Source organism: Ambystoma mexicanum, chromosome 11, assembly GCF_040938575.1.
Source record: "Ambystoma mexicanum isolate Mex_15411 chromosome 11, UKY_AmexF1_1, whole genome shotgun sequence".
Lineage (NCBI taxonomy): Eukaryota > Metazoa > Chordata > Amphibia > Caudata > Ambystomatidae > Ambystoma > Ambystoma mexicanum.
In genome coordinates, this window is record NC_090934.1 from 609,334,918 (window position 1) to 609,361,290 (window position 26,373).

A 26,373-nucleotide genomic window follows, 5' to 3' on the forward strand; every position below is an offset into this window, starting at 1 on the left:
GGTAGCCTGCATGTAATACAGGCATGGCTACCTCCAAACTTGTAATGAGGCCCAATGTCTTACTGGAGTTCCAAAATGGGAACCATATTTCTTTCCAGGCATCACCAGATTTTTCCTGTGGTATTGAAGTTCAGTTCATCTGCAAGGAAGAGCATGGTCTGAAAGGCTTATGACATAAAATCTTCTCTGATATAAAGGGGTGGATACCCCAGAGAATCACTTTCACAAACTGCTTTTCAAGGCCAAATGTGAATCTTCAAGGGTGGGTGGATTTTCAAGAATTTAATCTTGCTTCATCTCTGAGGGCGTTGAAAGCCATACCTGAACTGGCGAGAATGCTTTTAACAGAACCACAGATGCATTAGCTGCTTATCCAACTATGGTTCCTGGCATATTTTATGTTATGTTAGCCGATATTTGTATCATGCTCATCAACACCATAGTGGTCTTACGGCGCATGGCTCCGGTTGAAAGGCGGCATATTGTGACCATGTCAAGGTGTCACCAGGCTTTAGTCTGTGGAAAGGACGTGGAGGTGTGTAGAGGAGGTCATAAGAAAGAGAAAAAACAATCTTGTGATTAGATATTCATAACATCTGCATAAAGGCTAATCGCGGTGGATGTTCTGAGCCCAGACCCAAGCACCACAGAAGACAGACAAGGTACTCACATGGAATGTGACGAGATCCATCTTGCTGGGACTCTGTACCGATAATCATGTGTTGTCATTGCAATTACAGTTGAGTACACAATATCACTGTTGCAGTGCAGAAGTAAATTAAGTCCAAGGTATAATAATGATCTATCATTTACATTATAGGGCTTTGGAATATTGTACTTAGACGCTGGCCCGGTTGCATTTCCACAAAAATTGCTAATTAGTGCTGGAGTATGACGGTTTATTCATAGATGCGGGGCCATGGGTCACTGCCAACACAGTCTCATCTGGGACCATGAAGCTCATTTGCATAGCCACAAAACAGCCACCAGATGCTTTTGATTTTCAGTCAAACTGAAAAGCTTTCTAACACTACGTCGAAGCGACTGCGTGCTCAAACGGAAAATCCGATCACTTGTCGAAAATTTGCAGCTGTGTTTCCCACGGGGCGTTCTTAGATTCTGTTACAAACACATACTTTGACGCATTCAGATGCAATTGCTTGACACTGAATTTCATTCTTTTGGTGTAATTGAGTACAGATTTTTCATGATGTCTCTGTAGAGTTTTCCGCTAGGCCAATTAAGTAAAAATCCAATACTCCCTCATTTGAAGCACTGTGGTGATCTATACACAGCAATGTTGTTAAGGTTTAAGGATTTATATGTTAACTGGAAATGAAGTTCTTCATTTCAAACCTTGCTGTCTAGTCTTATACATGGGAGAGAACACTCTTTCCCCATCTAAATGATTATTGATTTCCCTTCAGCAAAAGCAAGCATGTAGCTCAGTATTACATAGGGCAGATTAGAAACAATATATTGCCCAACGGCTTTAAAATTCTCTGCAATATTACCACTTCAATCCTTTTTACATACCCTAACCAAAAAGTAGTAAATTCACGACCCCCCTGTTCCCCTAATACCACGATCCAAACATCCTGGCTGTCAATATCATATCATAGCCTATGTGCATAGCTTGTTATTTTCACACAGAAGATTGGATCGCTAAACGGGATCAAAGATAAGCTTCATCTGAGCCTAATGTACATATAGATGCACCACTTCGGTGGACATCTGCCTCAGGCACGGCTTTTCATCCATGCACTTTAGAATGCAGCTATGACAACGCAAAAAATGTAATCAAGCTGGACACATAACGTTTTTCACCTCCTTACACCAGACTTGCCTCAACACCTCTGCCATTAGAATACAGCAACAACCTATGACAATATTCAGTCTAGCTGGTCACATAATGAATCTCCACTAGCACACTGTCGTAAGCTCTACCAGCACCCATCGACATGCCTGACCCCTTGGGTTGCTTACTACAGCCTAGCCAGCCCACCTAATTCCTAATTCTTGGCCAAATGCACATGCGCATTTTAAGCCTTTTGTAAGAATCTTACCACATCTGGACTTCGGTCCCGGAGGGCGTTCCCACCACAAGTGTGTTGTACTTGTATAAAAGCTTGTACTATGCCCAACAACACAGCTGTGAGATGCAATCTTTAATCCAAGCAATGAATGGAGATGTTAAGCATTGTATTTTATTCGTTTACTTGGAAAACAATATGCTTCAAACAGAAACACAGAAGATGCATACAGTTATCAGAGCATTCCCTAGACCTCATGCCTTACATAGAAGTATGACTGTGAAGGAGTAACCAGTTATTGAAGTGGGGTAAGATAAGCCATAAACCAGGGACAGAACTGACAGATGCATAGTAGGGAAACGGACGGGCAGATGGGGTGGTGCATAGCAGGGACAGGAGAGTTCAGTTAGAGGCTGGGGAAGATGTCAGAAGATGCGGGGGACATACATTTTCCTGCAGGAGAAGATCAAGTGTAAGTGCTGCTTTGAAGGCATGGGCATTAGTAATGTTTATGATTTAGGAGGTAGGCATGTTGGGAGAACCGTCAGTGCCAGGAGGAAACACAGCCTGACAGAGGAATAGAAAGGTTGTGAATGTTGCTGGAGCGTAAGGTAGATGCAGAGGAGTGAACAGTGCTTACAGGTGAGTACGTAGCCCAATAATAGATTTGAAAACCAGAAATAGAGATTTCAAGGTGAAGCATTTCCTCTTGGAGAGCCAGTTGTCACAGAGACGCGGAGGAATGGTGGGAGAGAAGCATGGTGGTTTTCAGAGAGTGCGGGTAGCAAAGTTGAAGACCTTTTTGTCAAGGGATCAGAAAGAAGAGAGGAGACCCAGTATTAGTTTGGAGCAGTAGTCAAGATGACAAAGTGGACGAGTAGAGTTGAAGGATTTGACTGAACGACAGGTGAGAAGAGTGTTAATCATTTTAATATTTCATAAATTTACTCTGGTTGGGGTGGCAGTTGATGCTATGAAATGTTAGAGCTTAACGTTGCTATCAAAGAGGACCCGAAGGTTGGGGGCCTTGGGGAATCGGGAGAAAAGATTGGGGTTCTAGGATATGGGTGAGGGAAGAAAGGGGGGCATTGTGAGCAGATAAGTAGATTACTTCTGTTTTGGATTAGCTGAGCATGAGACACTGAATGGCCATGCAGTGGCAGATGGTTTAAAGACAGTCAAAGGCTTTGTTAGGAAGCCCACCTGGGTGGGGGGGAAGGGTGCAGGCGTTTCCACCCACATGGAGCCCGCCTGGATTCAGTCTTTCCATGCAGCCTGTTTGCTTTGCGAGGCCCCACCCACTCCAGTTAAAAGTCTGCGGGAACTCTTTGCGAGGGCGAAGTCCATGGGGGCTTAAGGGCGGAGGTTTTTGCGCCCACCTGGAGCAGGCCTGCAGTCAATCCGTCCTTGCTACCTGTTTGCATTTTGAGGCCCCTCCCCTCCAGGCAAAAATCTGCTGGAACACCCCGTGAGGGCGATAGTGAACCTCTGCAACTCTCCTGATAGCTGCCTGCAGGTCTTTCTGTTTCCTGGAGTAGGAGGAGCATCTCCATTCATGGGCTACTCGCCGACATCTGCACATTTCACAAAGTCTCAAGTAGAGCTCTGAGATGGAGCGAATAGGAGCAGGAACTGGAGCGCTGCAGTTAGGTCACACGAGGGCCACTCAGTTAAACGGGTGAGAGCCTATACAAGCGAGCTCCAACTTTGCCATTTGTAACTCTGAGAGAATTGCCTTAGTGGGGCTCGAGTGCAAACTGGATCTTTGTTTAGCATCTTGTTTTTTCAAATCCACTCCTATTCAGATCATCCAGTGAAGTGAATGGATAGTTCAATCCTTGTCACTGCCGATATGCAAGCAAACCTGGTTGCTGCGCCTGTACCTACGTCGCATCAGAAGATTTTATTGTTCAAAAGGAACATTTTACTGGCAGACAAACGGGCAACTACATGTACCACAGAGCCCACCTCTGTGAACACTGTACGTTCTTTTGGTGAAGCCCACTCTTTAATTAGTGAAATTAATACCTTTTTGTGCTCATTTGGACCCTCAATCAGTTTGGATCCGTGGGGAGGGAGAACTGTTTTGAGAAACTGCTGAGCCCTACAAATTCGGAAACGCTGGATGCTCCTGTTCACCCAATGAAAGTATGGGAATGGTGTCACCTATGGGGGCCCCCTAGGGGTGGTCCCAGGGAGAGTTATTGTATCTGACTCATTTGACCCAGAGGCTCTCAACCCTACTAGTTGTATGCCGATTATAACTCCTGCCCCTCCAGATGTTTCAACTGCACGACCCATCAGCCACATCCCTGCTCTATATACTCCAACAATCAGGAGTGGGGAAAGTATAATGCAACCAAAGATGCCTTCAAGTGATGATCTCTGCTGTCCTGCAAAATTGTCTAAACTAACTACCTGGCCACCGGATGGCTGACGAATGAGCTGGGACTGGGTATGGATGGTCTACTGAAATGGGGACACAGGCGGCATCAGCAGGTGTCCCTAGAGATTTGCCGTTAGATAAAGGACAATGTAGTTCCTCCTTTTCCTGTGACAAAGCTGCCACCATTACATCAACTCACCTTGTTGGAGGGGGACCATTGTATAGTGTCTGCCAGTGTAGCACCGTCCTGGCTGAAATTTTGTCTCAAAAATCTAGTACTTCATTTGATTGAGCTGACGGCTAGGGGAATGTACAAGGAGGGGCACTTGATTGGCTCAGGGGGATCACAGGAGGGGACCAAGAGAAACCAGTGGATGATGTCCATCTTTGTCCGTGCCCAAAGTCAGTATTAACGACAGTGGCATCATCCTGTGTGCCAATGGGCTTTTTCATGGGCCCAAGAGCAGTACCCATTGCTTTACAGGACCAGTGAGGAGGTATTGCCTAAAATAGTTTCAAGTAATTGTGGCCACAGTAGGAACTGCCACTGTTGTTCCCAGTCCACATTGCTGCACCCCCGGGCCCGAATATAGATGGGGCACTTGGTGAAACCACTACATCTGGAAGGCCAACAATTCAGGTGGGCTATGCCTCAGGGAGATTAACTGCCATCCGTAGTGGGCCCGCAGAGGGTCACTTTATCTTCATAAGGTTCCCAAGCTTTCTCCAAACCAGCGCAAGCCCAGAGATGCTCTTCCTAATAAGTGCATTTACTGGATTCGGGTGGTGAGGGGCGGCTCCTGGATTCGGGTGGTGAGGGGCGGCTCATATGTCACTCAGGAGCAAATCAAATGTTGCACTCGGATCAGCCGACAGGGAGCGAATGTATACACCTCCCTTAGAATCGATTTTAGAGGCCATGGACTAGCAGGGGCCTTTTGAATTGTAATAAGTCCTAGGGTACCATTCCAAATTCACAAATGGAACTTAGTCACCTCCCCAGTGAAAATATTACCCAGTGGTCTGTGCTCACAGGAGCAAAATGTAGTCCCGCTGGGGAGTAGGCCCCCGAGTGAGGCCCTTTCGTCTGGTCCATTAAGGTACATGGTCCATTAATAAGAGAAGTTATTATTGTGTTTGAGCTTAAGTCACTGGCATGAATCCAGCTGTCTGCGTTATAATTGAGTGATATTTGATTATTTCCAATCCAAAACTGTCCTTAATTTAATCGCATATTCTTTGGGAATTTATGTATTTGTGATGTTTTAAAAATGTATATTATTAGATGTTGTGTTGCAAACTTGTATGATAAACCTCCCCAAGGCAGAGGTGTAGAGGGTGTAGAGGAAAGTAGCAAGAACAGAGGCATGTTGCACTCCCACATTAGTGATGTGGGTTCAGAGCTAAGTGTGTACTAAAAGAGAGAATGAGTGCTCTCAGAGGTTAGCACAACCCAGTGGGGTGCAGTCCTAGATAAGGAAGATTAAAAAGGGAAGAGATGGGTGATCCAGAGTGCTTATGCTTGTAGATAAGTCAAGGAGAATAAGATTAGAAGAGAGTTTGTTGTGGGAAGACACGAATAAGGGAAGCTTCAGTGAAGTGATGGCAACAAAAAGTCCAAATTTATTGGATCAGAGCGATTATTAGATTTTTGGTAGTGGGTGATCTTATTGAATACCACACATTTGAGAACCTTAGACTAGTAAGGGAGAAAAGACAGGCGGATAGTTACCAATAATTGTTGGGTTATGAGAGGACTTCTTTCTTAAGGATGGAAAGAACAGTGACAATTTTAAGGCAAATGTGGAAGAAAATGAAGCAGAATGAAATGTTGACGAGGTTGGAGGGATAAGTGCAGGTGAGAGGTGTTATTTCTTTGACGGCCCAGGGCAGGATATATCTGTGGAGTATAGATATCACTTTAGTGGCAAATGTATGGGAAAAAGAGTGCAGGTAGTCTAAAGGAGCGGTGCGATGAATCAAGAAGTGGAAAGAGGTTAGGAGAGTGGTGAGGGGGTCTCATATCTGAAACATTTTGATGAAAATTAAAGTGTTAATTCATTGTTGGGCAGAGAAAATAAAATGATGCAAGGGTGGGACGGGGACAGCCTGGTTAAGAGGGTAGAGGACTGTTCACTCATATGTGAACAGAGAGAGTAGATGAGATTGGTATAGAAGTGGAACTTGGACATGTCAAGGGAAGTAACAAGATTACAGAGAAGGGTCTTATATGTTGTGAGGAGACAGAAAAGTGGGATTTGACCCAGCCCCATATGTGCATGTGCAATTTGGTTTTAAGTGGATGGATATCAGGAATAATCCAATGTTGGGTTCAAGGAGTGGAAGGTGTTCGTCAGTTAGTGTTGTAAAAAAAGTGGAAGTGAGAGCAAGATTAAAGCCACTAATGGCTTTGTTGACGGAGGATGCCTGTGGAGGGAGATAGCAAGAAGAGGTGACAGGCGTTCTGACATATTAAAGTCCATGAACTCTGGTTTGAATGTATGCTTAGTGTTGGATAGTGAAGGAAGAAGTAAGCGATGAGGAGGACTTTTCACATCAAAGTGCATTAGGGAATGGCTGTGCAGGGAAGGGTAATATGTGAAGTTTTCAATGGTAAGGCATAATGAGATGAAGACAAGTCTTGGGAACTTGTCTTGAATGTGAGTAGAGAGGTCCTGGAGGAAAGAAGGGGAATGATCCAAAATGAAAGAGTCTATCTAGTTCATGTTGGTAGGCACTAGCATTTTTAAAGAGGTTAAATTCACCCATGACAATGCTTAGGACATTAGGAAGTTTGTCAAATTAGAGGGCCAGGTCAATCAATAAGGAGCTAAGAGGTCCTAGGTGGTGATAGGTGAGAGTATGGGCATAGCTTTGTGCTAGCATGTCAGAGAGGGAGAAAGTTAAATGGTTGAGGTGGGGAATAGAGGGTGGCTGTATTGAACATTATGCCGACTGATCCATCTCTTTAATTAAACTAGATTGCGTCATGATGATCCCTGCTCTTCTTGTCTGGCCAGGGGATGTCTTGTGGGGGTGATATGGTTTGAGTGGAAAAGAGGAAGTCACATAACCCAGGTGTTCTAGTTATGTACTGGGCTGCAGCCACTCAGGAACTGCCACACTGAAACTGAAATGGCTGCATCTTCTGCCCACCTTCCAAATAGAGGAGGGTCACCGGGATAACCCTGTCTGAGACCCTCTGGGTTCCTGTTAGTAGTGACCTCTGAACTTCTGGTTAGGGGATGACAGATAAAGGCAAAATGGTCAGAATGGTGACTAGGCGGCCACGTGAACAGGGCAGGTTCCAGATACTTTGGACTGCTGGCTTGGGGATTAAAAATTGATATGGCTACCTCCACTTCTGCCTCTCTTCTGGGTGTTGCTGGTAATGAAGGGAGTAAGGTCACAGTGGGGAAAGAGAGGCACGTTTCCTCAGCATGGGGGATGAATGCTATTCTCTGTGCATTTGCACCCGCTAGGGAATAACTGATGGGGGAAAACTCGTCCAGTGGTGAGCATGGTTTCAAGTGACCAAGGTCTTCCGGTCACATAGTGAGGTACAGCCACCTGCAAACCACTTGCCTGATGCTGAAACTTGCAGTGGCTGCTGGCACCTCTGTGTATCTTCTTGGTGGTTCGAGTAAGGAAGGGAGGAGTGGCACAGGCAGGAGATGTTCTGACTCTCTCAGCAATGGTATAGATGGTGAACTCCTCTCTTCTTAGTTTCCCAGGAGACAACTGGTGGGGAAAACGGTCTGAGAGGCGGGCAAGAGGGACATGTGGTCAGGTTCTCCTGGTTAGATGACAGGATCCAGTCACTTCCTGGCTTTTGGGTGTAGAAGGAAATGATGGGTGGTAGGTGACAGCGTGAAGATGGGCCTGTTTCCCCAGCTGGGAAGTGGTGGGTGATATCTGAGCTACTCTGCTAGACAGGGAATGACTGGTGTCAGCAACGTGGTGTGGGTGTGAAATTCCAGCAGTGATACTGCACGTTTTTAATGATGTTATTTTAAATTTAGTGCTAGTGTCACGAACCTACTGAAAGGTAAATTGGAGTCCGGGCTTCAAGATGTATGCAATGCACATGTACAAGTATGAAACGCATTTACATACATTCAATGTAATTTGGCTGGAATAGCTCTTCAAAAGGTCACCAGATAAAGTGCTTGGTTTAACACAGAGCTCGCCAATTACTCTTTGTTCAGGCCTTCATTGCAGTTTTGCCCCTTAGCATGTCCTTAATGTTTCATGAAGTTAGAGAAAACAAATGGCATAGTTCTGGCTTCAAATGTCAATAGTAAAAGACCTGGCACTTCCCATGGATTCTTAAATCATATTTAGTAGGCTACTACTCTTTGCTTTTTTTTTTAAATGCAGGAAGATGATCTTGGTAGTAGCTTGGTGATTAAATAGGTACTGCGGTTTTTGTTCCTTTTTGAAGAAGCAACATTGATAAACAAAATGACATTGTTTTGTTTCCTTCCACTGTGGTGTTCTGAAAAATATGTCCTATACACTTGTATTGCATTATCATACACTGAATACTAAACAGAAAACTTCATAATGCACTCTGTTCAATATTTCTTTGGTAGAGATGCTATTTTGTTGAGGCAAAAATGTTGGCTTGGAGTGTGGTGGCACCAAGGGTTTTAAAAAAAGTCGACATGCGTCACTAGACTATATATTTTTGTTTCATATAAGATGCTTTACTACCACATAGTGAGACGACAGAGTTTTGGCTTAAAGCACTTTACTAGAACCATTAGTTTTGGGCAATATGTGGAGGTTTAGTGCCACCATTAGTTTTGGCTTATATATTGCACTGGAGCACCAACTAGAGGGATTCAAGGGTATATTTATAGACATGATATTTTTTATGCAACAGAAAGGGTACACTTGAAGGACAGGAAAGATGGGCGGGGCAATGTGAGTGCAGTTAAGATCAGGATTCTAGGATGAGCAGTAATCAGGATAGATCAGGGTGGTATAGAAGGGGACCGTTTGTAACCTTTTACAAATTGTCAAGTGATGGTCACTACTATGAATGCCCTCTGCTAGAGTGTTCCATAGGTTGGAAAACCGGACCCGGAAGATGCATCCCATGATTTTAGTGTGTTTGGAATGAGGAATGTTGACCAGAAATTGATATTTGAATGCAAGTATCTACCAGGCCAGTACTATTTTATTTCATTTTGCAGATATAATGGGACAGGGTCATGCCTTATGGACCAAAATGAAAACCTTAAATGAGATCCTGGATTTTACTGGGAGCCAATACAGTTGCTTCAGGACTGACTACATGTGTTCCCTTCTTGGCGTTTTGGCCACGATTCTTGCAGGTATTGTTAAGGGTGCCCAGAGATGACTGAAGAGTCTAATTGGCACTAAGAAACAGGGCAGTCACAATTTGCTGCTGATATAAAACTATGATTCTCGTACACAATCATGAGAACGAATCTAGTCAAGCTGATGTTTTAATTTGTATGGACGGCCACGAACAAGGAGGAATCCGTGGTAACACCTAGTGATTTCTCCAGCAAGACGGAGATCCTCCTCATCGGCACACCATCTCCATACTTTTCCCTCACTCTCTGGCCAGCCTCCCTTGGCCCTCCTCCTACCCCTACCTGCGAGGCTAAGAACCTTGGCATCATCTTTGACTCCACACTTTCCTTCTCGGTCCATATCTCTGATGTCTCTAAAAAGTCAAACTTCCGACTGCACCTCCTCAGAGGTATTCTGCCTTTCCTCTCCTTCCCCCAGAAGCTCATGCTATCCCAAGCTCTGGTTCTCTCTAGCTTGGACTATTGTAACAGCCTCTTTCTAAATCTACCTGCCTCTACTCTCCGCCCTCTACAACTTATCCAGAACAGAACTGCGAGATTTGTCCTTGGCCTCAGGCCCTGGGATCGTATCTCTCCAGCTTTGAAATCTCTCCATTGGCTCCCACTGGATGCAAAGATTAAATTCAAAACCCTCTGCATTGTCCACAAGGCTTTCTGGGGCCTGGGTCCAAAATACCTTCAGCTATCCCTCCGCAAATACTTCCCCTCTCGAGCTCTTCGCTCCTCTACCTCTAACCCCCTCAGGGTCAGTTGTTTTTCAAAGAAACAAGCTGTGGGTAGATCTCTATCTTCGGCTGGGGCCTCCCTCTGGAACAGCCTCCCTGCCACTCTAAAACTTGAGAAGAACCATCTCCGGTTCCGGAAGCACCTCAAAACCTTCCTCTTTGCTTCTGCCTTCGCTCCCCTTCTCCCCTGCTGATCTGCTCTCTTGGCACTGTGCACCTGGCCACCCTCTGTCCCCTGGGCCCAGGTACCTGCTCACTCTGCCACCTTCCTGCACACCCTCCTGGCCACCCATTGCACTGGGGACTGCATCTGTACCCATACAGCCCCCCCATTTTTCTTCTTTGTCTGCACTTATTTAGACTTACCCAGTCTGCTGCCTTAAACACAGCACTTGCCACTTGCTGGCTGCACTACCACAGTTTGCCTCAATGTTCTATTTATTTTATTTATCTGCGCTCCTTGGCTTCTGCACTTTCCACTCTCCCCCTTCCATGCACTTTTTCCCTTTTCCCTTTCCCATGCACTTGCGCGTTCTCAATGTCACTGGGCCTAGTAAGATCGTTTTATGTTGTGCTATGTTCTCCCTTGTTCCCCTCCCTTGCCTAGTCGCGCTCTGAAACACTTGTGTACGAGCGCGATACAAATAAATTATCATATCATATCATATCATTTCTCTTATTTATACGCCCATCTGTGATGGGCACAAAGGGCATGTGGAAGGTTGGTCTTTTCCAGGGATGTTAAGATGGAATGTGCAAGAACTTAGAAGTTTAAGTTGGGTTAAGGATGACACATTTGGCCTTCCGCCAGGTCTCAATTAAGTCAAATAGTTAAATGCCATGGGGAGCTGGTAGTTTAACTGGGATCTGTGTGCAATGTGTATAGTTCTGAAATGATTCACCTTCTCTGTCCAACAGGTATCAAAGAGGCTTGATGTAGACTTTCCATGGGGGGGGGGGCATGGCATTTCTGGCACTCTGCAAACATCTACAGATGTGGACCGTTCAAAGGACTCTATTGTCAGCCTGGATATGCTAGCAGCAAGGAAGGAGCAGAATCAAATTTGTGCTTTATCTGATTCACCCAACGCCTCCCATCTGCTCAAGAGAATGTGGTGCAGAACTGTGTCAAATGCAGCTAACTGGTATAACAGCATCAGGAAGGCCATCCCACTCATGCCCAGTGGCTGTAATAGATTCTCTTTAGCATCTAACAAGTAGTATCTCCACCTTTGCCAGGCTTGGACCAGGTCTGCCAGTGACCAAAGGATGTAGGCTGCTTCCCTATGAACTAGAGTTGGATTGTTGCTGCCTTATCCAAGATAATAGGTCATATGTGTTGGTGATGGGTCTATAGCTGTCCCAAGTGAAGGGGCCCATGCACAATTCACTATCCATGCGTCCTTTAACAAGTCAATGATAGTTCAATGCTTGGATTAGTTATCCAAGGTTTGCACGATTAGAGGGGCTGGGTATACTGCACACTCTTGGATTTCCTTTAGTCCCAAGTCTTTCTGCCTGTGATCTGGGTGGAGGTTTGCACTGTAGAAGCAGCCCACCATGCAAAGCCAACTGTTGCTTTTACCAATGACTGGTTTAGAAATGGTGCAGGGCTTCCCAAATAATCATTGCTATCAACACTCAGCAAATTAAGAACCTTACAATGTAACAAAGTCTTTGCTAATATAATGTGCATTGTACTTCAAACAATCATGACTAGATGACAACATGGGGATCGCCATTTCTTTTCTAGTGGTAGAATGCCCCATGCTATACAAATCTAATGGAGAGAACTCCAATTTAAATGGAACAACAAGCTGGTTTATTTCAACATATTTGTGGAACACATCATTTATTTGTATACGTAGACACTATACATCTGATCAGTAAAGCCGGACCTGAAGAACTAAGAAAAACATCTGGGCAGAATATCTTCCTTAGTTTTGATTTGATTTAGAGGATGTTATTAAGCACATGTTTAGACGAGGGTCCCTTAGTTCTAACCACTGACCACAGCGTGAACAGAACTATAGTGTCCTTTAAGTAGCAGCTCAGCCATGCTTTGAGAGAGCGTCAAAAGGAGAGATCGTTAACAATGGAGCAAAAACAAGAGGACATATAACTACAAAGAGAGAAACGTAGAAAAAAGAAAGAATGATGATGGAGTGGATCTTAAAAGGAAGACAATTTCACAATACGGATTTCAATCCTAAGAAGCAACAGTAACCACACCCGTTCTGTCTGCGAGAGAAGACCTGAACTAGGTGAGCAAAAAAAAAAAAAAAAAAAAATTTAGAAGGAGGTTTGAGCATAGATCTGATATTCACTGAACATAAATGGAGGTTAAGATTTGTGAAATACTCTGATGGTTAATACAAAGAGCCCTGAGCTGGATATTCTGTTAAACTGAAAGCCAGTGAAATTGGCAGAGAATAAAGGCAATATGGCCGGTCTTTGTGCAATAAAAGCTATATCTGTTTTAATATACCTGTAGTGAGGAAATACAACTATAAATGCCTAAATCCGTCTAATGCCATGTTATTACAACTGGTATATTGTGTAGCTCTCGGAGCCCTTCGTGTATTGCTGTCTGGGGCTGCGAGTTCAACACACACAACAGATGCTAGGCCCAGCCTGGAATGTCACTCTGTTCTCTGCTGGGAAAACTTGCTGGTTCCCAGGAGAACAGGCTATGTCCCCAGAGGTGGGAGATAGAACATTCCCAGAGATCTTCACCACTGAAATGGTGAAGTCACATCAGGGGGACAATTATAGTAGTCATTATGATCTTAGGCAGACAGGAAGGATGGAGCAGAATAGAGAGGGCAAGGGGAGAATGTAAGCCCAGAATGCGAGTCCTGCCATCTTGAAAATGCATGTATTTATTTGTATTTATTTCATTTATTCAAAGCGCCCAAAACCTGTGGCCATCTAGGCACTGTCATGGAGAGGTAAAATAGTGAGGGAGCGGAGATTAGTGGAACAGGTGAGTTTTCAGTGTTTTTCAGAACAGATGGAGGGAGGGTTTTTTGAGTAGAAAGAGTGGGAGATTGTTCCAGAGTGTGGTCACATGGACTGGGACACTTGCAGCACCAGCTCTTTGCCGTTTGAATTGTAGGAGTAACGGAGGGGTCTGGCAGGTGCGTGCCTCCTGAATTTCCAGGTGAGGTGTGAAGGCGTGAAGTTGGATAGGATTTGAACGCGATTCTTACCTGAACAGGGAGCCAGTGGGCGTATCTTTGTACCTCTGAGATGTGGTCATATTTACCCAGGTCAAGTGCCGCCCGGAGAGCGTTATTTGGAATTGTTAATAGTTTGGAAAGGTTTTTTTCTGAGGTGCCACAGAGTAGCACATTGCAATAGTCAAGTTTAGAGCCTGGTGTAAGGAACTCCTGGTGGCAACAGTAAAGACGGACACAAGTGATCACAGCTCAATGATGTTTATTAAATTGCATGCAGGTTAGAAAAACGCCTAATCTAAACCCAAATCTAAGATGGGAGCAAGCTTTGACCGTCAAATGAAAAATAAGGCAATCCTAGTGGCGTTGTGTTAAATAAAAGGTCCTACACTAAAAAAACGTATTGCCAATCCTTACAACTAATACGAAAAGGGTGTGCGATAGTTGTCAAGAAAAGAAAGAAGTGCTCTCAAATAATATGTCAGGATGCTGTAGCTTGGGTCTCCCTTCCCCACGTTTTAAGCACAGGGTAAGGTGGGATCATGGAGCACGGCATACTCTCGAGCTCTTCCTGCATGAGATGACAGTTCCGTTTCAGCTATCAGGGCTGTCGACGGCCATGTCTCGTTTGTCTTGAAAGTCTCTTGCCTTTGAGGAACTGACGTATTCAAATAACAAAAACAAAAGTTTCTTCAACAAAATGAAAGTTTGTTTTCCTTGTTTGACTTAGGGTGAGGCTTCTTCGCCCTGGGTGCCCCTCTTCTGGGCGCTGACCCCTCTAGAATTTTTCAGCCTCCCTCTGCTGGGTTCACTATGCCTTTTATGCTGTTCACCAATCTCAATATCTTTTTAAATAGTTCTCCGTGGACAACCCTCTGTCGGGTTCACGTTTGTCAACACACTGTTCAATGTTGGCGGGATTCACTTCACTTGTTTTCTCTCGATACGGGATTCACTTCCCTTGCTTTTCTTAACAGCTTGTTGGTCAAAAACGTTCAACTGTACAGGGATTTTACTAGACCTCCTGTATGACCATTTTGACCTGTCTTGGAGGAACTCTTATGGTCTTCTGGTATCTGTAGTCCCTATCAACATGGAATCGAGCAGAGTTTCTCGAGTCACCACCCACGTGGTGCCGGTCCCCTTTGTTGCTGATCATCCCTTAACAAATTTACAGTTCCTTTGAACTTCTCTCAATATGCCACTTTGAGACTTTCATTCAACACAGCCCAGTTCTTATTGGTTCTCCCTTCGACTCACCGGCTGTGATGAACCACTCGCCTTTCCTCATAACTGGAGTTAAGGCCGGAGCCACGGTAGCAGGAGTCTCCCTTGCTCCGGCTTATCAGCGTCAACATGCTCCATGTACCATTTACATCTGCTGCAACACACTGGGATTATTGCCCTCAGTCTTACAATTCCTTCTACAGAGGTTTCACGGGTTTGGAGCCACGGTAGCAGGAGTCTCCCTTGCTCCGGCTTATCAGCGTCAACATGCTCCATGTACCATTTACATCTGCTGCAACACACTGGGGCTATTGTCCTCAGTCTTACAATTCCTTCCACAGAGGTTTCACGGGTTTGAGTCAAAAAGGCAAGGTCGTATATTTTCCTGTCAGCCTCTCAATGTTTGCCGCCTTTCTCCTAGTCTTGAACTGCTGGGCCTGGATAGCTGTCTCATCCTGCGGTCTGCCTTGCTCTTACTGTGCTATCTTGCTCCACCTTTTATCCCTGTGGGGAAGAGAAAGGGCCATCAGGTGTGTGTGATCCTGGTTAATTTCCTGACTTTGCTTGACACTTGTATTGGGAAATGTCAGGTAAATGGCTCCGGTATTAGTCTGTTGTCTTTCGTGTTGTGTTTGTGTCCTACGTGAGAGGATGGGGAAAAGGTGTTGAAGGAAGGGGGATACCGCATCTCACCCACTGGTGTCCCACTCCTCGACTACCCCCATCCAGGATCTCCTCCCTCACTGCTCCAACCCCAGGAACTGGATCCAATGGCGATAACCGTGTCTTGGACACCTGAATGACAAACCCTGCGGACTAGCCAGGAAGACACCTTTAGGTTTCTCAAACTGGTCGATAGTAAGGCAGTTTTCAGTGGAGAAGTATGGTTATCAGGCAGTGATGTGCTTTGTGGCATAAACTGAGGTGGCAGCAATGTTATTGACATGGCGAGTCCTGGTAAGAGAAGTGTCTAGATAGACTCCCAGTGTTTTTACGGACTTGGTGACAGTGATGGTAAAGTGGCTGAAGGTTGTGTCCAGTTTGGCGAGATGTGAAGGGAATCCATTAGTTAAGAGTTCAGTTGTTTCATCATACAAACAAAGGCTATGTGAAGCCTTCCGGATTTTAATGATTTCATGAATATAGTTTACTTTGACAGTGTCTTGAGTGTAGTTTCTGGACAGGGGGATGAGGATTTGGGTGTCATTGGCATAGTTAGTGAAAGTGATGCCCAGCAAATTGAGGTGGTCAAATAGGGGCCTAGAGTTGAGGGCGGGGGACTGCTGCATCGCCACCGAAGACTCTAGAGGATCTTTCTGCTAGGAATCCTGAAATCCAGTTAGCAGTCTCATTCGAGAAGTGTGCACAGAAATTGAGGTGATGGCAAAGGGTCTGGTGGTCAACTAGGTCGAATGCGGCAGAGAAGTCGCAGGGTATGAGGAGGGAGAGGTTGCTGGCATTATTATTATTATTATTATTATTGTATTTATTGAGTGCAGACCTAGCTTTAAAAATCAACAGAGCGCTTTACAGATGTGTGCCCCAATACAGATACAAAACAGAATGCTTTACTGAGGTGTACAACATTACAGGTGCATAACGAGCACTTTTCAGTTGTGACAACAGAACAGATATACATTGGGGTGTAGGATCCAGAGGGGGACAGAGTAGAGGTACAGCTGTACTGGGTAGGGGGGAGGAGAGGGGTAGGTGGCATCTTGTGAGTTAGGTGGTACGAGGGGCAACATGATGGCCTAGGTGTTGAAGAGGAGAGATTCTTTGAAGAGGTGCATCTTGAGTTCCTTTCTGAATTGTAGGAGTGTGGGGGCGAGTCTGATGCCGACGGGGAGGAGGTTCCATAGTCTTGGGATGTAGGCAGAGAATGCTTGTTTTCTTGTCCTTTCCTTTTTCCAGCAACAGACTTCAAGTCTGAACATGTACTAGTTTCGGGTGGTGCGCTGTCTGCCTGAAATGCAGAGTTTTTCCGCGAGGTAGTTGAATGACTTGAGGTTGATTGCCTATAGATGATGCAGCAAGACTTGAAGTTGATTTGTGCATGCAGTGGGAGAACAGAGACAATGTGATAGACTGGAGAAAGTATCACCCTGAGCATAGTTCCTGGGGTGGTAGGTAGATCACTAGCCACAAAGAGGATGTATCTTGGATGAAACTAGGAGTGATCGTAACCTAACCAGTCTCTAAGGCCCAAGTGGACCGAGGGGGCTGTTCAGAGTCAACCAGATGTGGATTCAGTTTTTCATGGGTTGAAGGAGTCAGATGCATTGTTGAACGTAGATGTGAGCAGATCAAGCTCAGTTCAGGCATGTTGAATTGTGGAGGCCCAAACAACAAGTGGGCATCAAGTAGGGTTGAAGATGATTGCTCTGTGCAATCGAAGGGTGGCTCTCAAAGATGCAGGTTGGGCAGTCTCAGGATCACTTCGCAGTCGGCCAGGCCGAGTCGGGCTCTAGACTCCAGGAGGGGTCAATGAGTGACAATGCATCTGTTCGAGTCGGCAGGCAATGGTCACGGAAGGGGTGATCTTGGGTGTGTCGAGGTGCAGATCGATGGCTAGCTGGGTCAAGCTGTATTTGTAACCCCTGGTCAGAGTCAGCATGTGACTCACCAATGATTCAGTTTGGATCCTGGTGTTGAGCAGCTGCTTCAGACCTAGCAGCTGACAATCTTTGGCAATGGCACCATGCAGTGTCGATGTTGGTTTAAAGTGCAATCAATTTTGAAGTGGTGGAGGAGTGCAACTGCCAGGGCTGGTGACCTCCCTCTTGTTCCGGGGCAGTGAACACAGAGCAACCAGTTTGGTGCGGTAGAACACGGGGCTTCGGCTGGTCTGGCCCTCTGGTTGCTGTGAGGCCCTCTCAGTGGGACTGGAGGACAGAATGATTCAATTCAGGGTCTGTTCTTGAAGCTCGAGGATTTTGGTGCAGAGTAGTAGATCCCGGTCCACAGCAGAGGTCACTCCTGATGTACACTGGGAGTGGGTAGTGGACAGTTATTCCTACTGTCTTGGATAGCTCCTTCTTCACCTCAGGCTGAGAGTTTGAAAAGTACAACTTTCCCAAAGGGAGTCCAGTGAGTTCTTCAGAGTGAATCTGCAGCCTTAAAGGACCCCAGAGGATCTAAGAGAATCTGCCATAGGCGTGGGAGACTCCTTTTTTCCTAAGGCCAGAGTCCCCATGTGATTCGACAAAAGCTAGCCTGCCTTAGTGGTTCAGTCACTGCTCTTCAGCGGAATGGACTTTGCAAGGGGCACAGGAGAGGAGAGAGAGACAGAGAGAAACAGAAATGATGGAATTCTTCCATTAGCCAGAGCACTCCTGCCTATCATGCCCCTGACCCCTTCCCTTCTCACTAAGAACAAAGGCCTTTAGGGATGCAGTGCCCTGGTGTGCGGCTACTCCTTTTGAATGGGTTTGTGCCGGGTACAGGACAGTTGCCTGCTGTGCGGCTGTCTTGGGTGGATGGTGTTACCTGCCCTCACAAAGACATCAAAGAAAAAGCCCAGCCCTACAGGTTCCTTTCCTGCCATTTTATGGGCTACATCCAGATGACCAGAATACACCTCACCTTCCACAGCAGAGCTGACTCACAGGAGCTCACATGTGTGCAACATGACTTTGGATGTGGCAGTCGTGATTATAAGTACTACCATGCACTATGCCTAAACTCAAGTATAGCGTTATATTAGAGATTATCCTGCCAACCTCATGGGTTACTTATGATCATCATAGTTTTGGTACAGGGTTGCACATCTTTAATGCAGCTCCTGCGCAGCAGAGACTTGTCTGTCACTTCTGCTGTCAAATTTGCATCTGTTACCTCTACCCTGCTCTGTGACATGGGTAGAGCACGCACTGCGAATCTGTTTACCGATAGAGCAGGACACAGATACATACTATGGTTTTGGCATGCAATTCATGACAGGGGAATCTGAGTAGCAGATTACCCTTTCAGAGATGGAATTACCATCACCATTTTATTATTCACCCTTGCCAGATGGCAATTCCTCACAGTATTAGTGCTAGAGTAAAAACTGCCTTAGGGCGAATAGATACACTTTCAATCCATTTGTGCACCAGGGCAGTGTTTGCCCTCGTTCTAATATTATGTCCTTTACTAGGGAAAACGTTTCCGGTATGAAAAAATGAACTAAACAAATACTCTTTTTTTTGCACTAGGGAAAGTGTTGCTGTAGTGTGAATAGAGTGCATAATTGCATTGTACTGTTGCAAAATTGCAAAATGTGTGTAATTATACCCTATATCTGTTGTGTTTGACATATCCGAGCTGAGTATATTCAAATAGAACATTGCATATCAGAAGACAATTAGAATTCTTAATATGAACATCATGTTATTTTATGATGCTTTCAAGTAGATGCTGTTCTACACAGTGTGCATCTGTGAACCCTTGTACGCTGGGGCCAGCCATTTCTATGCCAATGGCAACTGTTCCCCAAATATAATTCCCATCCCTGGTGTAATTATCACTAACAAAACTTAAGCAGGACTTCTGGACTGCAGTGCAGGCCGTTGTGGTTTTGCACTTCGATGGGGGAAATGCTCTTCACTTGGCTCCCCTAAAATCATTCCACCATGCTGCAGCATATCTTAATATGGGAGCATGGATATTTAACTGAATTACCCCCATCCTACGCAAACTACATTATCTTCCACTCCAAGCCAGGATACTGTTCAAGACTGCATGTATTATCTACAAAGCAGTTACGAGTAGCACACCAGCATACCTGGCGGATAAGCTCCACATATCTGGTGGCACATGCTCCTCATGCAGCAAATCGACCAACTGGCTTGAATCATAACTCGTCCGCAAAGAGAGGACCCACAAACAATAATTCTCTTGTCATGCATCCACCCTCTGGAAATTGATCCTAATGTTGGTTTGGAATGCTCCCACAATTCTCCAATTTTGCAAATCTAAAATAAAATGTCTCTTTCAACAACACCTGACCAAGGACTAATTCCAATAGACACACATACCGATGCTTAGACCTCACAGTTCTGCTCTACTGTTAAAAGATGCCATCCCAAATGCCAGCTACCCACACTTTGCACAGCTCTCTGCTAGGTCCACACTTTAAAAAAATAAAAGACTACAAAATAAAAAAGAAAAGTCAGTATAAACATTCTTTGTTGCAATACAACTGTCAAAAAGGGAGAAACCTGCCATCATACATAATAGTCAGGATGCACCGATTCAAAACATCAAAACTAAGTACTACCCACATACGAAGCACATTATTTAAAAACAGCTATGGTTATTTACTTCCCACAAAGGGTTGATGAAGATGACATCATATGGTAGAAACCATACAGGAATTGGATTTCATGATGAATTTATTTGGAATTCATAAGGTACCATAAATCCTGCACACAATGCATTAAGACCACATTTTCTGCCACTTGGGCACACACAGCAAGACCTCACAATTCTGTTAGTGAAAAGTAGCTTTGAAAGCGCACAGTACCAATTGCCTTAAAAGATAACATATTTACAGATAGTGACCTCCAACACATCTGAACTAAATCATGACATAGATGTACATACTCTTTGAAGCACTGTATATATTGCAATACATTGATTCTAAAAGCATTGGTCTATTTAAGGTGGCTATTGTCACAGAGCACGGAGCAACGTCGTGTTACATAGTTACCGATCCTTTATGAGGTATTTAATCTGTTGGATAACGATCCCATGTTTGATTTGGATAGACCGGTATGCATTGAATTCCGTTGCTGTGTCTCCTGTTGCAATTCAACTTTACATGATTTAGTTCTCTCACTCTCTCTCTCCATGAGACCAGATTTTAACTCTCATATGGAAACTGTTTAGAAAGCAATTCCTTGGGAGAAAATTGTCCTAGAGTCTAACCCACTACTAGTGGGGATGTGTGTGTATGTTTTGGTATTAGTAGAGGAGGAATCTGGCTACAAAGCAAATGTTGTGCATATGGAGACATGGAACATAGAATATAAGGCACAGGGCTGGCAGGTGGCTAGAGAATTGGAGAGCGTGCACGTTTTAGTCCCCGTGAGCCTTGGAAGTTAGAAAATTCCTTTTCTGTCAACTTGAGGGTTGTTGCCTGAAAGATCTTTGTTATTTCCTTTATGAAGTTCAGGAGAGATGCATCTATTTCAGTGGTGGCATCTTGTTCTAGTGTCTGTTGTTTCAGAAGTCTTGCTTCCCTCCTTTTTACTCTTTATTATTTTGAGCCTGGCAATGTTGTAATTTACGCCCAGGAGATGGCTAGTTTATGGGCCAGATCTGGAGATGCACTGTTTATGACAGCCTGTTAGTGGTACAAAATAAAGTGGTGTGGGGTCAGACAGGACTGGTCCTTCAGTAAGGGATTATATGTTCACACCTTTAAAGGCAACTGGCTTGGAAGATGCTCTTTAGTGTTGCCAAGACACCAATGGAACCAAGGCAAGAAAATCATCCCCACCATCCACACATGAAAGGAGTAATGATTGGGCAATGGTTTTGAAATTCGGATTTCAGAAATGGGCTTTTTCAGCAAAGGGGGAGAGCTGATACCGTAATGTCTTGTGCTTCCTTGGTCATAGGGATCTTTCTGGTCACATGATGAAGCACAGAACGTGTTCACTGCATTCTGCCCCAGCAACCGTTTCTATATATCTTTAAAAATGTGACTCCATCCAGAGGCAAAACATATTTGTCATAGTTAACTATAAGACCTTGGCAGCCCATGTGACCACATGCCAGTGTTTAAAATAACTTCCTGAAAAAGTGGCAACCGTTTACCTCTGGAAGGAAAACGTTTAAGTATTCCAGATATTTTGAACAGGGGCTGCTAATTCATAATGGTCGAAGGGGCTTGAACTCATCCAGACTCTTGCCCATTATGGATGAGCAGCAAAAGTCCAGTGTAAACGTTGAGTGCTCCTCAAGTTGCTAGCTGCATCTGAGGGAGTGCTCCTTGGCTGGATTAAACTGTCAAGGGGAAACATGGTTTGCACCATTTCTTACTGTGACGTGACTTTTGTTTTACAAGATATCCATGATAAAGCAAGCCTGCTAGTGTTATTATTTGGCTAAACTGGCATTTTGGGGCAGTCAGTCTAGCCCTTTATAACTGTGGCATGGTATTATATTATAGGAATCTATGATAAAGCAAGTCTGTTAAGTGTTTCTATGTGGCTAGGCTGGCATTTTGGCACAGCCAGTCTAGCTCTTTCTTACTTTGGCATTGAAATGTATTCTGGGTATCAAGGATAAAGCAAACTGGTGTGTGTTATTATGTGTATAGAGATGATTTCAGTAAGCAGCAAGTTTAGACATGTTTTCTTATTGTGTCATGGCATTTTTAAAGGTACACCCAATCTGCATATGCACTTATGGACACTGCCATACATTGGCAGAGCCACTGTGGACATGTTTTCTTATACTATGATTACTTGCATTATGTACGAAGCAAACATGAGTATGTTCTCATATACGGATTCTGGTATACATTGGTGCAGCCAGCATGGCACCTTAGTGGACTTTACAAATGTAAATATAAAATAAATAAATACATGGAAATGCATGTGCACAGCTACTGTGAAAATGTTTTAAACTGGCAAATATTGTGGGTGAAGGCATTACGAAAATATGCTGGGAAATGTTCCTGTGCAGTGGTGGTGACTTGCATCTATTGCATTTTTGTAATGGAGTTATCCTACACAACCAATGGCAAACTGACTTTTTACCAAGTTTTTCACAGAAAGTGTGGTGCAAAATTCACCATTTTAACCCAATCTTAAATAAATATATATCAGGGGGAAAGCTGTGTCCTCCTCTCGGTCGGTCTGTTCTCCCTCGCTTTGTTCGGCTGCTATTTGAGGGAAATCTTTGCCCCTCCAACAAAAAAAATCAGCAGCCGCCACTGACTCCAAAGCTGTAACTCTGTGCACTAAAAATAGATACTTGCATAATTACAACGTTATAATCATTGTATTCATTGTTTGGACGGTACAACTGCCTTCAGAATACATACTTGACTCTTTTTTCTCTTCTGCAGAATTTATGAACGAGTTATAGACCCGCCAGACAATAACATGAGCCCTGGGATCAGTTTATGGCTAGGACAACGCAATAGAAAACATGGCATGTTTAAGGTAAGCTCCCATTTGATTAGCTACTAAGCATTGGTAAAGGTGCCGGAGCCGTCAACCCCTTACCGTCCCATTACGAGGTCTGCTTGCGGGAACCCTCTAAGGACGCCTGGTTTTCTGGGTCCCGTGAGCAGACCAGGATGCTAACAATGGGCCCTTTATTAACGGGCCCGTTGTTAGCATCATCCCCATTCCCATTGAGCCCTATGAGGGCTCGAATGGGAATGGGGATGTACCGGGTCCGGGTTCCTTGAATGAGGAATTACCGGGCCCTCCAAGGTCGGAATGGCCCGGTAATAACTCATTCAAGGAATCTGGTAAACGGTATGGGGGTAGCCATGCCGCTAAAAGCGGCATGGTTACCTCCATCCTCCTAATGAGGCCCTAAATGCTTAGCACAAACATGATGATGTTTCCTTCCCATTGTAGACCTTGTGTTATGTTATTGCCAGTACTGAAAAGTTTCAGATGGTTGAATTGTCTCCTTTTGGCTTTGCGTGTTCTTCGTTTGATAGTCTTGGCAGATGTTCTTTTTACAGCTACACCTGATAAAGGATGTGCACTTTGGGACTGATTCATGGAATATTTGCCTGGTTCAAAGTGAATTTGCACTGCTGAAATGTGACTGTGCACTGTCGTCACAAACCCTGATTCATGGAAACGTGCAAAGTGTATTTTTGCGGTGCAGAGTCCTGGCAATGTCAGTGCATAGTCATTTTTGCAGTACAAAATGACTTTGCCTGGACTTTGCCATGCAAAAATACACTTTGCACAATTCCATGAATCGGGCCTTTGTATCTAGATCATCATAGCACAGAAGAAATAAAATAGACCCCCCTCCTCTGTGGTCATCCTTTAGGTACTTTTGATTTTTCAAATAGAAAGTTTCATTTTGGTGTCTACATCCTTCTTTTTCATAGACTACGCTCTTGTTTCACGGCTCTGCCTCTGATGTATCTGAGACAATTATTTCCAAATACTTCTCATCCGGATAGAGGCAAAATGGCACAGCACAACGTTCTTTAAGTGACATTTTACTTCCCACGTAAATATTCACATTCCAAGTGATAGTCTAGGTAATTCAATAAAATTGTTACTGATTAAAGTGCTTCTGCCGCACTAAATTGCTCAGTGATCTGCAATTCCGAACCTCCTCGGATATCGAGCACTTGATATCTGATAGCACAAAACAACATTTAAGCAGTCGATTAAATCAAAACGTCTTCCATTTAATAAAATAGCTCATGAGGCAGTGATATCCATTATCGAGATGGTTGACTGCCCACTCAGCTTCACTTTGAAGTGCTGTGTACGGAAACTGATTATGTAGTCAGCATAAGCGAAGAAAGTTGTATTTATTTTGCAGAGGCAGATCGAAAGAGCAAATGGAAACAGTTTCCACTCGCTCAATCGTTGTGCCTTCTTGCGCTTATTGACAGAGGGCTGGTATTTGTTTTCTGACTTTAACAGCCCAAAACAAAATGGCTGCCAGTCTACACCACCCAGCTGGTCATCTTCTCCAGGTACAGTTGAAGCCATTAGCGAGCACAAGTGTACTGCATAGTCTTATTCAACTAGGCAGGTGGCGTTGCTGCTTTTTCATCTAAAAAAAAAATAATTAAAAATCATCTGCTTTTTTCACATTCACAGATGGTAAACATATGTGTATGGCCACTTCAAAGGAGTTGCGTTGGATTTACCTATTATGAATACCTTTTTATGAGGCACACCAAAGTCTGAGAAGCCTGAGATATTTCACATTTGTAAATTAATATTTTTTGTTGCACATTAACACTTATGGAGCAGAAGGGTGGCTAATGATATGCATCAGAACTGGCAGCCTTTATTGATCATAATCAAAAGAGACACATTCTTCTTTTCGGCAGCAGATCTACGCCAAGCTGCTCTGCTCTTACTTTTTGAGGTTTAAAAGCATAATGTTTTTTTTTTTAATGTTGCTCTTGTGTTAATCAGTACTTGGTGTGTGGCACTAGGTTGTGTGCGATTGAGTGTGTGGCAGTTTATGTGCAGCTTGCTTTTCCAGCAGAATATTTACATGGCAAAGGTGACTGTTTTGAGTCCATATTTCTGCTATGAACAGACAAAAAACGGAATGTGTAAGCTACATTTCTCAGGAATACAAACTATTTAGACATTTGTAGACTTGCAGGGGGCTTGGCTAGATTTGGAATACAATGCAGCAATTTAAAAGTTGCATGCATAACCTCCGACGCTGGAACTTCTGATTGTGGGAGGACAGTTCCGTAGAATATTTTAAAAAATGAATGCAAAATGGTTGATTGTATAGTGCATTTTTCCAAATCGAATGTCTAGAAAACCCTATGGCGTTGAAGAGGTCCAGAGGATGAGCTCATGAAATTAAGAGTCTTGGAAAATGAATTCCACTGCAGATAAAACAAATAAATAAATAAATAAATGGATCTCTAGAAAATTGTATGTTTGTAAAATCACTTGTTGCACAGTAACTGGTTATCGTTACTTGCATAGGCCCATCACACATTCTATGAGAAGGGGTATAGGACGTGATTTACAAAGATGTTTTACAATTGCACAATCCCATTGAAAAACGTTTAGTAACCCACAATGTACTTTATTTTTCCTCTGTCAATCAATATTGAATTAGAATGAGTGTGCTATACAATAAGAGACCATCAATATTGCTGGCATGATATGCTGCTTTGCTGGCAGTATATATTGTTAAGGATTTCAATCAGGCACACACTCAGGTCTTGCCTAGCATGTAGTGCGCAATGAAACCCCTATTTATTTGTGTCTATAAGTTCAATATTCTGAATGATATACCACTCATATCACATCCTTCTCAAAATACCCCCAGGTCACACTGGATCAGGAATCAGACTAGTTTGTAAAGGTAAAAATGTATTTATTTTGTTTAATATTCAAATCACACATACATTTATATATATATATATATGGGGCACCAATCACCAAGCGGTGACAAAACAATAAAAAAATAAGTAAAGTGATTGAATTCACTTATACTAATGCAGAATAGAAAACAAAGGAAAAATAACTGTTTTGGTTTGTGAACGGATAGCGTTTAGATGAATATTTCCCCCTGCAAAGTACTTTAGGACACCAATGAGCAATCCTACACAGACATCAGTAACCAGCAGGTATTCAGGAATGAAAGACAATGTCTAGAGTTTGAAAGCAATCTTCCCTCCCCAAACAAGAGAGAAAACCGTTTTTGTTAATTGACACTTTTTAAAAATGACAGGTGAAAATGGCTTTGTGACACAATGCAAAAGTTGAAAAAATACTTAAATGGAGAAAA

General features: G+C 43.9%; 1 protein-coding gene across 1 annotated transcript in view; it reads left to right on the forward strand.

Annotated features, from left to right (window-relative positions):
* Positions 1 to 26,373, forward strand: part of NELL1 (neural EGFL like 1) — a 6,602,686-nt gene that overhangs the window by 1,254,917 nt on the left and 5,321,396 nt on the right. The window contains exon 5 of the mRNA XM_069623485.1: positions 22,961 to 23,057. Within this exon, the coding sequence (XP_069479586.1) occupies positions 22,961 to 23,057 (97 nt within the window). The remainder of the gene's footprint in view (positions 1 to 22,960; positions 23,058 to 26,373) is intronic.